The following is a 15000-nucleotide window of genomic DNA, read 5'->3' as shown; positions in this document are numbered from 1 at the left end:
ATGAATACTAAAGAGAAAACTCTTTTGTTGTGCGTGTATAGCGAACCTTGAAATTTAAGTTGTCCCCTTAACTTATAGCCCCCCCCCCCCCCCTTTCAGTAAACATTTCCTGTTTATTTCCTGGTAATAAATTATTTCTAACTTTGTAGATTATTTGGATGGTTCGGAACTAAGTTTATTAGTCTGCTCATTACAATGGTGAGGTTTAATAATAGAAAAGGACTACTTGTTAATCTTCATTATTACCATAAATAATCACCTTATCTTAAATATGTCCATAGGAGTAGTGCTAGGCTTGTTTGTATTTTGTGGGTGCTGGTGTGTTCCTTGCATTAGCGTCGTCAGAAGTACCAATCGAGCGGTGGGCAGTCTTGGGGAAGGGCACCTGTCCAGGCCGCCCAGTGGGAGGGGCATATCGTCATGCCTGTCCCTGAACCCTGGAACATTGTCGAGTAGTAGTAGGTGATCACACACACCTACATATAGGTCAAGATACCCAAACAGGAGGGTGGGACGAACTGACCTTAAGGCCAGTTAAAAACAGGGATGAACATTTTTCAGAAAAGCATAAGTTTTAGCTGAGTGATCCATAAGGTCACTCAGATGGGGTTGCTAGACTAGGCCTCTTTGGCGTATATGTTGAGATAGGTGACTTGAGCCGGGCCGTTATCTTGCTCTGGCCTTTCTCTTGCTTGGCCTTCCGTGGCAAACTTATTAGTTGATTTCATTAGTGCTCACACATAGTCACAGGGTCTATATTCACAGGTGCATCTTGATTTTTCTGGCACACTACATGGGTCTAAATTTACGGCGACCCCACTTTTGTGGGGTTAAAAGAGGGAGGTGCTCTTTTAGACAAATTACTAAATTCTAAATTATGTCGGCCTCAGTATTTGAGGCCGAAAGAGGGTCTGAAGTATCTGAATTATATAAGAATGGCTTTATATTAGCCAACAGGTTAACCAAAAACCAAATTGGGAATTACACATCGCATAATCAGTTCAAAGTCAGCGTGCCCTGTTCTGAGCACGGGACCAGCTGGTGAATATCAGCCCCATAGGCAGGGCCAGCCAGGGAGGAGACCAACCCACATTATGTTTAGATTTTGAAGACAGTATTAATGTGAGGGCTGCAGGTTAGACCGCGCCCCTTTTCTGCCCTCGCCCGTCTCGGGTGAGAGCATTCGCGAGGATGGAAAAGCTGCCCAGATCTGCTTATTGTATGATTCCTGATCTTCAGAAATGGTAAAGAAAACTGACGAGAAAATTCAATCGATTTGTGTGAGTCTTAATTATAGTTATTATTTACATATTGGATGCCTTCTTGAATGATAAAACAAACACGCAGTGAGTTGTTTTTGTGAATTGATAATTGGGCTTGCGCCCTGGTGACCCTATTGCAAGCAACAACTCTAACAAAAACTAGCGTTGTACTTGAGACAGGCATTTGTTTAATCTCACAAAAAGCATTTTCTGCCTCTGTTGTCCAGTCCAATAATGACGACATTTTCAAATCTCTTTCATATATCATCTTTGATAGAGGAGCAATAATTTCAGCATAATTTGGAATCCAACTCCTGCGGTAATTTGTAAAACCCAGAAATTACATCATTTGCTTTTTTGTTTGAGGTTTTGGTGAATTCAGCACACTTTTCTATCTTCCAAAATAGTTCTGCCCCCCATACTCAAATCTTGACCCAAGTACTTTACTTGATGTTTACACAATTGCAATTTATTCTTACTTACTTTATACCCTCATTGGCCAAATGTTGCAGCAACGCAGCTGTATGCTTTTTATATATATATCAAATTATTTTTATTGAACTTTCACCATATATGCACAAACCACAAATCAGCATAACAGCACAGTGACGACATATCGACAAAGCAAAACAAAAAAAAACATAAAAAAGAGAAAAAAAAAATCACAAATCATTATGACAACGACATACCAACAAAGCAAAGAGAAAAAAAACCCAAAACAAAACAAATAGTCACATCATTTGCAAACAAATCAGTGCTTGACTGGAATAAGAAATGTAGGAAAAAACATATGCCTACTTGTCGACTGCCGGACCTTTTTGGCTAAAATAATCCAAGAATGGTTGCTATGTCTCATAGAACCTCTGGACGAGCCCCTGGTAGAATATTTTAGTTTTTCGAGTTGCAAATGGGCCATCACATCCCTAAGCCAGCATCGATGCGATGGACTAACAGACAACTTCCACTTGAACAAGATAAGGCGTCGGGCCAACAGAGAGGAGAAAGCCACGGCATCAGATTGAGCGACAGACACAGTTACTCTGTCGGAGACCACGCCGAATATTGCAACCAAAGGATCAGGGCTAACGTCTTTGCCGCACATAAAGGAAAAGGTCTCAAAAACCGAAAGCCAAAAGTGCGAAAGACATGGGCATGACCAGAACATATGGCCGAGAGTGGCTGGGGCCTGATGACACCTGGCGCAAGTTGGGTCGACATCTGGGTAGATCTCAGCAAGTCTGCTTCTAGATAAATGTAATCGATGGAAAACCTTAAATTGAAGTAACCCATGTCTAATACAGAAAGATGACGAGTGTATTCGCTTGATTGCCAGATGCCAAAGATTATCGGGGATTTCAATTCCAATGTCGTTACACCAGGATTCCTTGATACGAGCCACCGATGGGGATGCAAGCTTTTGGATATCGCTTTATAATTTGCTCACCATGCCCCTCTGACTTGGATCCCCCTCCATCCACTCATTAACCATCCATCTGGCCGAAGCAATGAAAAACTAAAATATTTCTTGACAAAGGCATGCACCTGTAAATATCTGAAGAAGTATCAGCGAGGAATGCCGTAATCGCTCACCAGCTGTTCAAATGACATTAACACCCCTTCTCTGAATAGATCTTTTACTCGCTTCAGCCCCTTCCTGGCCCACAATTTGAACGCAGCGTCCATGAGCGAGGGGGGAAAGAGTGCATTTGACACAATCGGAAGAGAGGGTGAGGCCTATCTACAGTTAAAGTGTGTCCCGAACCGTGCCCAAATACGGAGTGAGCCACTCACCACAAGATTATTCGTGAAGCGCTTTTTACTAAGTGGTAGTGGAGCACACACCAATGATGCCAACCAACAACTCAGGATAGGTGGAGCGTTGCTCCATCTCGACCCATACCGTGCCGCCACCGTCATACGACGCCGTCATCCAAGACAATTTATGGACTTGTCGCCCAATAATTTTGCATGAAATTTGGGAGCGCTAGCCCTCCATCCTCCCTCTGTCTTTCTAAAAAAGCCTTCCTGATCCGTGGTGTGGTTTTATTCCAGATTAAGGTAGAAATTGATTTATCCAGCTCCCTAAAGAAGGATTTGGGGACAAATACAGGCACCGTTTGAAACAGGAACAGGACCCTGGGCATAATCATCATCTTGACTGAATTGACTCTGCCAGCCAACGAGAGTGGCAGTGTTGACCAACGCACAAGATCCTGTTTAGCCTTATCCAAAGCTGTTTTAAAGTTTAGTTTGAATAAATCAGCATACGTGCACGTCACAGTTATTCCCAAATATGTGAAAGAGTCGGGTGAGACTTTCCAGGGATGATTATCAAACGACATCTGACGAGCCAAGTCATTAATAGTGAGCTCTTGGGGAGTTTAATTTTGTAACCTGAGAATTTGCCAAAATTTGAGATAATCCTGAGTGCTTTTGGAATGGACAAAGAGGAGTCAGACAGGTATAAAATTTGGTCGTCTGCGTTAAGTGATAAAATATGTGTTTGTTCCCACCTAACTATCCCTGTAAGGCCCGTGTTGGCCCTCAACGCAACGGCCAGTGGTTCAATGGCAAGATCGAATAGTAAGGGGCTCAAACCGCATCCCTGTCTAGTACACCTCTCTATGTGGAAGAAACCGGAAATCATCTTGTTGGTGCGAACCGGAGCCTGTAGTGAAGCATATAGGACCTTAATCCAAGCTCGAAACACGGGACCAAAACCAAATTTATCCAAAGTTAGAAAAAGAAAGTCATACTCGACGCGGTCAAACGCCTTTTGAGCATCAAGGGATAGTATGAGAGTATATAATATTAAGCAGCCTACGAACATTACCAGAGAGCTGACGCCCCGAAATGAAGCCAGTTTGGTCTGGTTGCACCACTGTATGTACAACAGACTGCAGCCTGCAGGCTAAGGCTAATCTTATAATTGCAGCAGAGTAAATTTATTGGCCGATACAATTCACACTTTCTTTCCCTTTTTTAAGAAGAACTGAGATTATGGCGGGCGGCATGGTGGTCGACCGGTTAGCTAGTCCGCCTCACAGTTCACAGGTCGTGGGTTCGATCCCGGCTCCGGCCCTCTGTGTGGAGTTTGCATGTTCTCTCCGTGCCTGCGTGGGTTTCCTCCGGGTACTCCAGTTTCCTCCCACATTCCAAAACATGCATGGTAAGTTGATTGGACACTCTAAATTGCCCCTAGGTGTGATTGTGAGTGCGGTTGTTTGTTTACTCTGTGTGCCCTGCGATTGGCTGGCAACCAATTCAGGGTCTCCCCTGCCTACTGCCCGAAGACAGCTGGGTTAGGCTCCAGTGCGCCCGCGACCCTTGTGAGGAGAAGCGGTAGGGATAATGAATGAATGAATGAGTTTATGGCCTGGGTAATTGTGGAAGGCAATGACCCCCGTTTCAATGCTTCGACGTATACACTTTGCAAAATAGGAACTATCTGAGAGGAAAATGATCTTAAAGAACTCAGCCGGAAAGCCGTCGGGCCCTGGCTTCAGGCCTTGCTTAGGGTTGGCAACTCAAAGCTTTTGAAAAAAGTATGCCCTCAGCGCATCATCGCATTTCTCAGAGGTGTAAAGTTCCTCATAAAACCTCCTAAACTGAGTGTTTATACTTTTTACCCCTCATCTGCCAGTAGACGTGAATCAAGCCGCCATAGTCGTTGTGGGATTCCGTTATTGGGAAAGCTCAATGTCATCGTATCCGGGCCATGATCTGAAAGTACAATGCTCTCATAACAGCTAGACCTTAGTAGTGAGAGGAGCCACTTGTCGAGAAGGAAATAGTCAATCCTGCTGTAAGACTGATGTGCCGCTGTAAAAAAAAAAAAAAAAAAAAAAAATCTCGACGCTAGATGCAGGTATCTCCATGCGTCAATTATTCCATACCCCTGAAGAAAAGCGTCAATGGTCTCTGCCGACTTAGTCTTTATTCCTGGGGTTGTACTCGATCTGTCGCGCTGGGGGCATTGGACGGTATTCAGATCACCTCCCAAAATCAGACTATGGCTGTTTATATCTGGCAATCGAGAGAACAGCTCACTAAAGAATTTTGGATTGTCCCAGTTCGGAGCGTACACACATGCTAATATCACCGACAGATTAAACAAGTGTCCTTGTACGATAATATATCGGCCATCACTGTCAGATATCACTTTCGAATGCACAAAATGTACATCTTTATGGATAGCATTGGCCGTACCGCGGAACTTAGCATTGAATTTAGAGTGAAAGATCTGAAAAACCACCCCTCCTCAGCATAGCGTGATTCTTATCAAGCAAATGTATCTCAGTCTAAAGGGCTATACCAGCTTTCAACTTTGATAGATGCGCAAACACTTTGCTGCGTTTCACTGGATGGTTAACCCCCTTTACATTCCAGGTCACCAATTTTGTAGTAGCTCCGAATCTACCAGTGTCCGTTACAGCCATACTGTGGCAAAAAGCAACATAATATTACCTCCTGGCAGGAGGGAGCATATGTATGGAGTACTTCAGCAAGCATTAAAGTTCTACATTGACTTTATAACACCCAAAAAAATTACAGAAAACACAAAAGAAAACAACACAGAACACAAATCACAACAACAAACCCCCTTTGTCTCCCCCAATGAGAGACTGCAGAAATACCATTTCGACATTCCCCGTTTGACAAAAACATACTCAAAGCTTACCCTGTGGGGCCAAAACTTGTTAGAACCGTATCATATCCAGAACAAAGACAATAATAACCAGTCTAACCCCAAACCAACATCCCCCATCTTATATATTGTGCATGAAAACCCCCCAAGAGAATTTGAAACGCCATCAATAAATCAGGGATGAAAAGTAAATAATAATGACAGTAATAAATAATAGCAAAAACAACAACATACATACACACATTAAAAGTAAATAAACAGATAAATAAATAAAAAGAACACCAGTAGTTAAGCTGACGAAACCCCACATTATAATAAAGAAACGAAAGAGGAAAGAAATAATAATAGTAGCGATAATAATAATTAAATTAAATAATAATAAATAGATACGAATAAATAAAACGAAAGGTAAAAGGAAAAATACTGTAGGTAAATTATTGAGACACCTTTTTGCTATATAGTACTACAAAAAAGAATTATAAATAAATTTAATAAAAAATGTTTTAAAAATCCCCTCAGCATGACACTTTCACTATCAGATATGGTATATCTAATGGTTGACTAAGCCCGATGGACCTCAATGGAAACAGAAAAATTGCTAAATACAATAGACCCTTGTTCAAGCAAAACATGGACAGTTCCCGGCAGAATAACAAGAACACTCAGGGAGTCAACCGCCACCACTACTTTGATTGAAATGTCTTCCGTATAAAGTCCTTGGCTTCCGTGGGATCCTTAAAACTCGCACGTTTACCACCCGGCGTTGTTATTCTCAGTTCTGCAGGATACCACAAGCCGAAACGGACACCCTCACATGATCTGAGCAAGCCCCGAACCTCGTTGAATTCGACCCGTTGTTTGGCCACCGCCAGCGTGAAGTCCTGTTGCACGCGAATACAATCGCCATCTCTGGTGGTCGCCGTTATCCCCTCTCTTGCTTTCTTCAAGATAGCCTCCCTTTCCTGGAAATAGTGGAATCTGTCGACGAAAGCTCTCGGTGGTCGTACTCACTTTTCTTGCGTAGAGTGCGGTGGGCAATATCCAAGATGGGCATTTTGGGAAGGTCATATGCGTCCCGCAGGCACTGAGACATAAACTCGGTGAGTCGCTTCCCGTCCTCTCTTCCCTCCTTTAATCCAGTTATACGCAGTAGCCTCCAGCACCACAAAACGTGTTTCCAAGGCTTCGATCTTTGCAGTAGCGTCCTCAAAAGCCTGTTTAATTTCCGCCCTGAGGTTGTCCACCTGAGTCCGAAACTCAGCAGACTGAGCCTCCGCCTTATTGAGCAGCTCCATCCTCAAGCTAGCAATTGCTCGGAGGATAGCACCCTGCCCGTCAGGTGGCGCGGCGTTAGCATCTGTGCTAGCCTTGGCTTGGTGAGTATTCATCATCAATCGAAGCTTAACAGCGAAGGAAGAACTCCAAATGTTCGTAAAGTCAGAACCGGGTGTTCACAAACAGCCCCGTAAAACTCATGCGGTCAGACTGGTAGATATTGACACAAATCACGGTTCCAGCTAAGAGCTCAGCCAAAACGTGTTCTCACATGGCGCTGCCCCGGAGGTCCTCTCAACTGTATCGTTTTTGCAAGTGTCCAAATCTGTTGATTCCACAAGTACATCATCCACATAGACTATAATTTGACTTCCCCCCGGAGGGTCAAATTTAGCAATGCTAGCTGTTATTACTTGGGAGTAAATGGTTGGATTTTCACAATATCCTCGCGGCAAACGAGTAAAAGTATACCTTTTACCTCCAAAAGTGAATGCAAACCAGAATTGACTGTCCTCTGCCACCGGGACAGAGAAGAATGCGTTACTAATGTCCACCACAGTAAAAACAGCAGCATCTGGTCTCAAATTATTTAATAGTATGTGGATCAGGTACACATGGCGCCCGTTGCAGGACTGCTGCATTAACAGCTTGCAAGTCCTGAACCACCCCCCAACCAGTGGATCCCCCATCCAAAGCTACCCCAGCTTTTTTCACGGGAAAAATCGGAGTGTTGCATTGAGAATTTTCACATTCTATAATCACTCCTGCTTTTAGTAAATCATTTAGCACCGGTTTTATTCCCTTGAGTGCATCTGGTTTTAATGGATTTTGACGCACACAGGGCCTGTATTCAGTTTTTGGCCTAATTTGAACAGGCAATGCTCCCTTTATAAGACCTACATCAGATGTGTTACCGGTACAGCTTCCAACAATTTTTCCTCATCCTCTGTCAAAGTTAACAAGGCAGAGGGTACTCTTCGTCAGTGGAGGTGAATCCCCTCCTGCACCTGTGTTGTCCAAAAAAGTGGTTTTCTATACAACCCCATTTCATCGCTGTACTCCAATCCTCCTCCCGCACTGCGTCAGTCGTTGACATTCCGAGCTTGCATAACAAACACCCCCAAATGTCTCCACTGCTTGTCAGAACTTTTGTACAGGGACACATGAGGCACAAACTACTCCTTGTGTAGCTGCTGGAGATTGTCAGGCAGTTTCACCCCTGCTGCAACTGTCGCAATGCCGTCTGAATACAGGTAGTCGATTGTCATCTTTGCTGGAGTGGCATGAGCTAATTTAGACTCATATCCCCTGTCAGGGCCCTCGCTCCGCTTATACCACATGGTTACATGTAGTGCAGCTGCCTCCATTTTACTTTGCACATTTGCAATCATGTCCTTGCCCTTTTCCAGCAAGGCATCACACACAGCAGATGGAGGCTTATTAGACAAATCCGCTGTGTAATTCTAAAATGCTGGTGTGTGACTTACAACAGCATTTAAACAATTTATCTGCAAATCTTCTTTTCGTTTGATAACAATATTCCCTTCTGCAGAAGGGATCAAAGCGAGGCCTAATTGTAACAAGCCATCTCTTCCCAACAAATTTACAGGACAATCTGGTGCCACCAACACTGGCAATTTGCAACTCTGGCCCAGTGGATCTCTTATCCACACGGGCTCAGTGACTGGAGCCTCAGAGATTCGGCCTTGGGCCGTTCTGATAAACATGTTAGCCCCAGACAAGATGCACCCAGGAATATCCTCTCTGCATGCAGTTCTACAGGCTCCTGTGTCACACAAAAATGTCATGGGCTTGCCATTAACTATTAACTCGTCGTATTGTATCTATAGCCAATATTTCCTGTAAATTCAACTCTTCAGACCGTTCTAGTACCACATTTTTCTTAAATGATGTAAACTGCTGTCCTAATCATGCCAAACCTGGAAACTGCTTCATATTTTTTTTTTACGGACAATCACGCAAAATGTGCCCAGTTTGACCACAGCGCCAACAAATTACTTCACCTGGTTTACCAGGGTTGACACTGCGCCCTTTGCTAATCATGTTGCCTCTGCCTCTTCCTCGATTATTTCTATTAAAAAAAAAAAAAAACTGCCACGCCCCTGAAAATGCAATTCACTATCTTCCAAAATAAAGGCATTTGCCTTCTTCTTTTTCCCTTGCAGTACTCCCTCAGCATGCTGAGCTTGATTTATGTACTGTTCAAGACTTCCAGTGGCCAATGTTTATCTATCCATTGCCTTATTGCACTAGATAAATGAGCGTGTAGGGCATTTTTAAGTTGATCCTGATAAATACCCCGAGGATCATGGTCCTCAGGAATGCCACTATTCACTCTGAAACATGCAGTCATTCGAACTCCATAATTTTCAAATGAGTCATTTTCCTTTTGTGCAGCCCTTCCAAAGGCTGTATAATTTGCTCTCTGCTTAAATTTTTCTTTTGTACGATCCATCAAGCCATAAACTCTGTGCTAGTTCTCGGCTATCATGTCACAGAACAGCGTGGCTCTCCTTTGGATCCCAATCCCCTCTAACACTATGCCAGTCTCTCTTCAAGGCTGTCATCCACACTTGCTGGACCTCTACCCCATTCAAATGATAGGACCTCCTAAGGTCCTCCATTTGCTGTAAAAATCCAACAACATTTGTTCTATGAGATGTGAAAAAAGTCATAGAAGGCATTACATCATCTTGGGTCCATGTTCTATGCACCAAAATAGTATAGACGACCTTTCAGCAATATTAGGATTTGCAACTTCAATCATTGGAAATGTGTTCACACAGTTTTCCCCCGGAGCCTGAAATGTAGCATTGGGAGGTGAGAACACATTCTCCAATGTTTTCAACCAATTTATGTCGTCTCCCCTTGATCGAGTTACTCTCCCCTCTGGCTGCCCGTGTGGTGAGGGTGGTGTTGGCGGAAGGAGCGAGTTGGGCAGAGGTGGATAAGCGCCAAAAGTTGGAGCTGCAGAAGCCTTATCAGGCGTAACGTCTGCTCCCACCACTCCCTCTTCCTGCTTCATTCCCACCCCCACCGGACCCGTTTCATCGTCTTCTTTTCTATGAAAGAGCACAGTGCCCTCCATTTTAACATTAGCTTTTGATATCTGTCTTCTTATTGCCATTATCATCCAAAACTCAGTATCACCAAAACCATCTTTATCCATTTTCTTTTTATTATTTTTCCGCCCGCTCCTTATTCTATCCTGCTGGTGTACTATTTTTTGTGTATTTAGCTGGCCAGCGAAATCATATTTTGTTATCCATCCATCCATCCATTATCTTTACCGCTTATCCTCACAAGGGTGGTGGGGCATGCTGGAGCCTATCCCAGCTGTCTTTGGGCAGTAGGCAGGGGACACCCCGAATTGGTTGCCAGCCAATCGCAGGGCACACAGAGACAAACATCCGCACTCACAATCATACCTAGGGGCAATTTAGAGTGTCCAATCAACTTACCATGCATGTTTTTGGAATGTGGGAGGAAACCGGAGTTCCCGGAGAAAACCCACGCAGGCACGGGTTGAACATGCAAACTCCACACAGGGAGGCCGGAGCCGGGATCGAACCCTCGACCTCTGAACTGTGAGGCGGACGTGCTAACCAGTCGACCATTTTGTTATCCACAAATTCAAATATTTTATTTTAGAGGGACATTGGTTTTCTACAAACCTCCAGTCCTTACAAGTTAACCCCTGTGTCGGATCCTTTTTATCGGTCATTTTACTGTTTGATTTCCCCATTTTTACTGGAGTCAGCGATTCACCTAGGGTGACTCTGCTGGCTTTCACCTGAACAGGGTGACAATTACTTTCTGTCTGGGGTAATTCTCAAGCTTCTACCACAAAGTGGCGGAGAATTCTTGCCTCTGCTTACCCAAAACAGTTGTCACTCAAAATCCTGTTCAATGAGGTAATGAACCTCCACTCACACTTTTCACATACACTCTTTATAATAGATTTTAAATGGAATTTAAACACTAGTGTAGGACTCCGGCATCCTTATTCAGTTTTATAGACTCTCCTCTGTCTCTTTGTACCCGATAGTGACTAGTATTGTCGAGGTTTTATTTCTGGCAGTTCACTTGCTGTCACCTGTCTGACAGTTTACTTATCCTGCCAAAACCAGTTTTTAAGACTTCCTCTGTCTGTACAACAGCCGCAAACCAGTCATTCACAATTCACACAACCTGTGATTTGACCTACTCACCAGAGCTGTCTTCCCTGTCGGCTTCCCGTCAACCCTTAGCTCCCAGAAGCAGAGCTGATGTCCAGTCCTGGAAAAGGTCTTTGTGCCGTGGCCACGGACTCCGCCTGGAGGTCAACTCGACTTCTGGGAAAATGTCAGGTTTATCAATTAGACATTTCAAAATAAGACACCAAAAAGAGGGAAGACGCTCAATTTCTTTTTTTACCAGCTTGCAAGGAAAGCAAAGAGAACACACTTTATTGCTGCGCAACAGTCCGCGAAGCAATACTTTTCTCTAAGTTCTAAAAAAAGCTTCGCTCCCCTTTCCTTTTATTGCGTTTCAGAGTCCCTGGTAACACGGGTGTTTCCAACCTAAGGGTGGGGTTCATGCAAGCTGTTGGAAACACGTGAACTTGTACTTCTATGTGTGTGTTTATTACTGTGTACTTGTGTACAAATATCATATCAGCATTTCGTTAATTCAGCTGTTGAGTAATGATATAAAAGCGGGAAACGCCCTCGTGGCACTCCCCTGCTATCCATCTTCACTTTCCCTTCCCACATCTTCTCTTTGCGACAGAAGCACACTGGGCTGGGCAGTCTGTCCCTGGGCCAGACCTGTCTGACCCTCCGGCCCGGCCGGATGCCCATTTTTGGTGCGGAGGGGTGGGGGGGGGGTGACAAATTTAAAAAAATGGCTGGACTAAGCATGGCCGGAAGTTGATTTTAGTCCGGCCCACTAATCGGCCCTCATGCGGCCAAAAATCATCTCAGCCTACTCGGTGAAAGGCTTCTTTTTAGGCTTCTTTCTACTCCCGCGTCTGCGCGAACGACAACTGTTATTATAGGGATTGTGGTATTGATTGCCATTTAATGATCCTTAAAAAGCCTCTGCCGTTAGCGTCCCTCCCGCACGGACGCTTTTTTTTTTTTTTTTTTTTTTTGGGGTTGGGGCGCGGAATGGGGTGGGGGCCGACAATGTTTATGAATATGGCCGGAGGGTCGCGGCCGGAAAGGTAACCAGGTCAAGGGTGGAGGGTCGTGGCCGGACCGGCAAAAAATGATCAAGTGCCCAGCTCAAAACATGTGGCAGCTATTTGGTGATTAATAACAAGCAAATGTGGGATAACTATTTAATAATTATTCCTTCACTTTGTTACTGCCTGAATGTAACATATTATTGTACTTTTGTAAATGTGTGCTTTCTAACATGGCGCGCCATTACTAATAGTAACTATGGCTGATTCATCCAAAGAAATTAAAAATACGCACATTTGTATTTGATTTGCATTTTTTATAAAGATGATTTCTCAAACAAAAAAAGTGCACTGTGTCAGTATTTTATTCAATGTATTATGCACAATTTAACATACTGCAAGCAATTGATTCCACTAAAATGGACCAGCAAATCAGCGCTGTGGTAAAGTCCAGCTTCTTTCATCTTAGAAAGCTGGCTAAGGTAAAGCCCCTCCTTTCCCATCTTAGAAACAGTCATCCATGCCTTTGTTACATCTCTGCTAGATTACTGTAATGCACTTTATTTTTGAGTCAGCCAGTCCTCCCTCAAACGTCTCCAGTTGGTCCTGCTGCCCACCTAATAACGGAGCTCGGAAGATCGAGCACATAACACCAATTCTGGCCTCCCTTCACTGGCTCCCAGTGCATTTTAGGGTCCAATTTATCATTATTGTCACCAAATCATTAAATGGCCTCGCCCCAGCATACCTCTCCGAGCTCCTCCACTCCTACACACCTTCCCGCAGGTCTGCGGACCAGGCGCTGCTCGAGGTGCTGAGGACCAAGCGGAGCCTCAGAGGGGATCGAGTCTTTTCTGTTGCTGGTCCTTCCCTCTGGAATAACCTCCCATTGGTTGTTAGGCGATCCCCCTCTCTGTCCATTTTTAAAACCCGGTTGAAGACACATTTCTTTTCTCTGGCTTTTGATCAGACCTGAAATTTTCGTCTCTTTTCCGGTGGCAATTGTATAGTGTTTTATGTCAATTTATTGGCTTTATTTCTTTATATTTATATTCATATTTTTTATATTATTTATATCTATATTTGTTAATACATGTATCACAGCCTTTTATAGTTTTTGTTCTATTTATTGTATTGTTTGTAAAGTGCTTTGTTACAGCTCTTGCTGTTATGAAATGCGCTATATAAATAAAATTGTATTGTAAATCATAATTGATAATTGTAGTGAATTTCAGCAGGCTTCCCCTTTTCCAGGCAAACGTAGAGAGGATACATATTCTAGCATGCAGTGATTAACCTGCCAGAATTTCTGTGCAGGATCCCTTTTCCCAAGCAAAATTACAAGGGATACATATTCTGGCTGGTGCCATCCATACTCCATATAGTGCAGCTGCTCTGCCAGCTATTATCTCTGAAAAACTTTGTGGGTTTGTGTGTTGGCCAAAAAAGTCGGAAAGTAGACTCCCCAATGCTAAGCTAGACTTCTGTTGTGCAAGCAAGTGAAAAACGAATGAAAATGACGAAGACAATATTTGAGAGCGCATCACCCAGGTGGCAACTCGCGTTGGCACCATCTTGGTTTCATTTCAAATCATTTTCAATCTACTGGACAGTATATACTGTGGAATATTGTTAATGTTTTATCTCTTATTCTCTTGTGTTCTGAAACATGCTTTGTCACAGCTGCAGTAAAAGTGCCCTTTAAATAAAATTTTGTTGAGATGAATAGACTACAAAGAAAATATAAATATATTTAATGTTCAAACTGTTGAAAGTTGGGTTTTTTTTCACCCATAAAAAGCGAGTGAGTGATTAAGTGATAAGTGATGAATAATTTTTCAGTCAGGATTGACCAAGGCAGTACGGGAGAGTAAAATCACCCTGGAAGAAGCCGAACATGAATTTCTATCTTTTGTCAGACAACACACTCCACCTGGACAATGTCCACTAGCCGGTGAGTTGCCTTTTGTTTTATCACCAATTGTCCTCTGACAACACTGCTCAATTATTCGTTTTTGTGCAGGAAATTCTGTGCATGCAGACAAAAGGTTCCTGGACAAATATATGCCACAGTTCATGAATCACCTCCACTACAGAATAATTGATGTCAGTAGCATTAAGGAGCTTTGCAGGTCAGATGTTCTTGTTAATGAACATTTCCTAGAATTGTTATTGATCATCTATATGGATTGTCTGTATTTTGTTATGGAAATCAGAAATTGTTACGGTAATTAGCAGAGCTGGGCATTCCATTTATGTGACAAACCGGTCCGTCTATCCGTCCGTCACTGACGGATGCCCGTTTTGCTGACGGTTGACGAATGATCTGAATTTATTTTAAAATAGACGGATTAAGCATAGACGGAAACCCCGTTATTTAGTCCGCCATTCGTCTGCGGTCCGTCATTAGTCTATTCTTCAATGAGGCTTTGATGGCCGCAGCGAGCACAGGGAAGAAAATATTGAGTTGATGTTGCTTGGGGGACAGATTTAAGTGAGGGACAGGCTTCCAAAGCGCAGCGAGTCACCATTTCTGTTCAAATGTCGTCCAGCTGGGGTGTGCTGGTGAAAGTTTAGTCGGATTCGAATGACAAATAACGGATGCTCAATTTTTAGTCAAATGCCCA

At 43.4% G+C, this 15000-nt stretch overlaps 1 protein-coding gene across 2 annotated transcripts in view; it reads left to right on the top strand.

Annotated features, from left to right (window-relative positions):
• The window catches only part of rexo2 (RNA exonuclease 2), a 52842-nt gene that overhangs the window by 7140 nt on the left and 30702 nt on the right, over nt 1–15000 (top strand). For both annotated transcript variants that reach the window (XM_086057177.1, XM_086057178.1), the window contains 2 exons: nt 14216–14327; nt 14397–14505. In XM_086057177.1, the coding sequence (XP_085913303.1) occupies nt 14216–14327; nt 14397–14505 (221 nt within the window). The remainder of the gene's footprint in view (nt 1–14215; nt 14328–14396; nt 14506–15000) is intronic.

This window comes from Filicampus tigris, chromosome 17 (genome assembly GCF_054856515.1).
Source record: "Filicampus tigris isolate MCC_2025a chromosome 17, RoL_Ftig_1.0, whole genome shotgun sequence".
NCBI classification, from domain to species: Eukaryota; Metazoa; Chordata; class Actinopteri; order Syngnathiformes; family Syngnathidae; genus Filicampus; species Filicampus tigris.
This window is presented reverse-complemented; position numbering and strand designations above follow the sequence as displayed.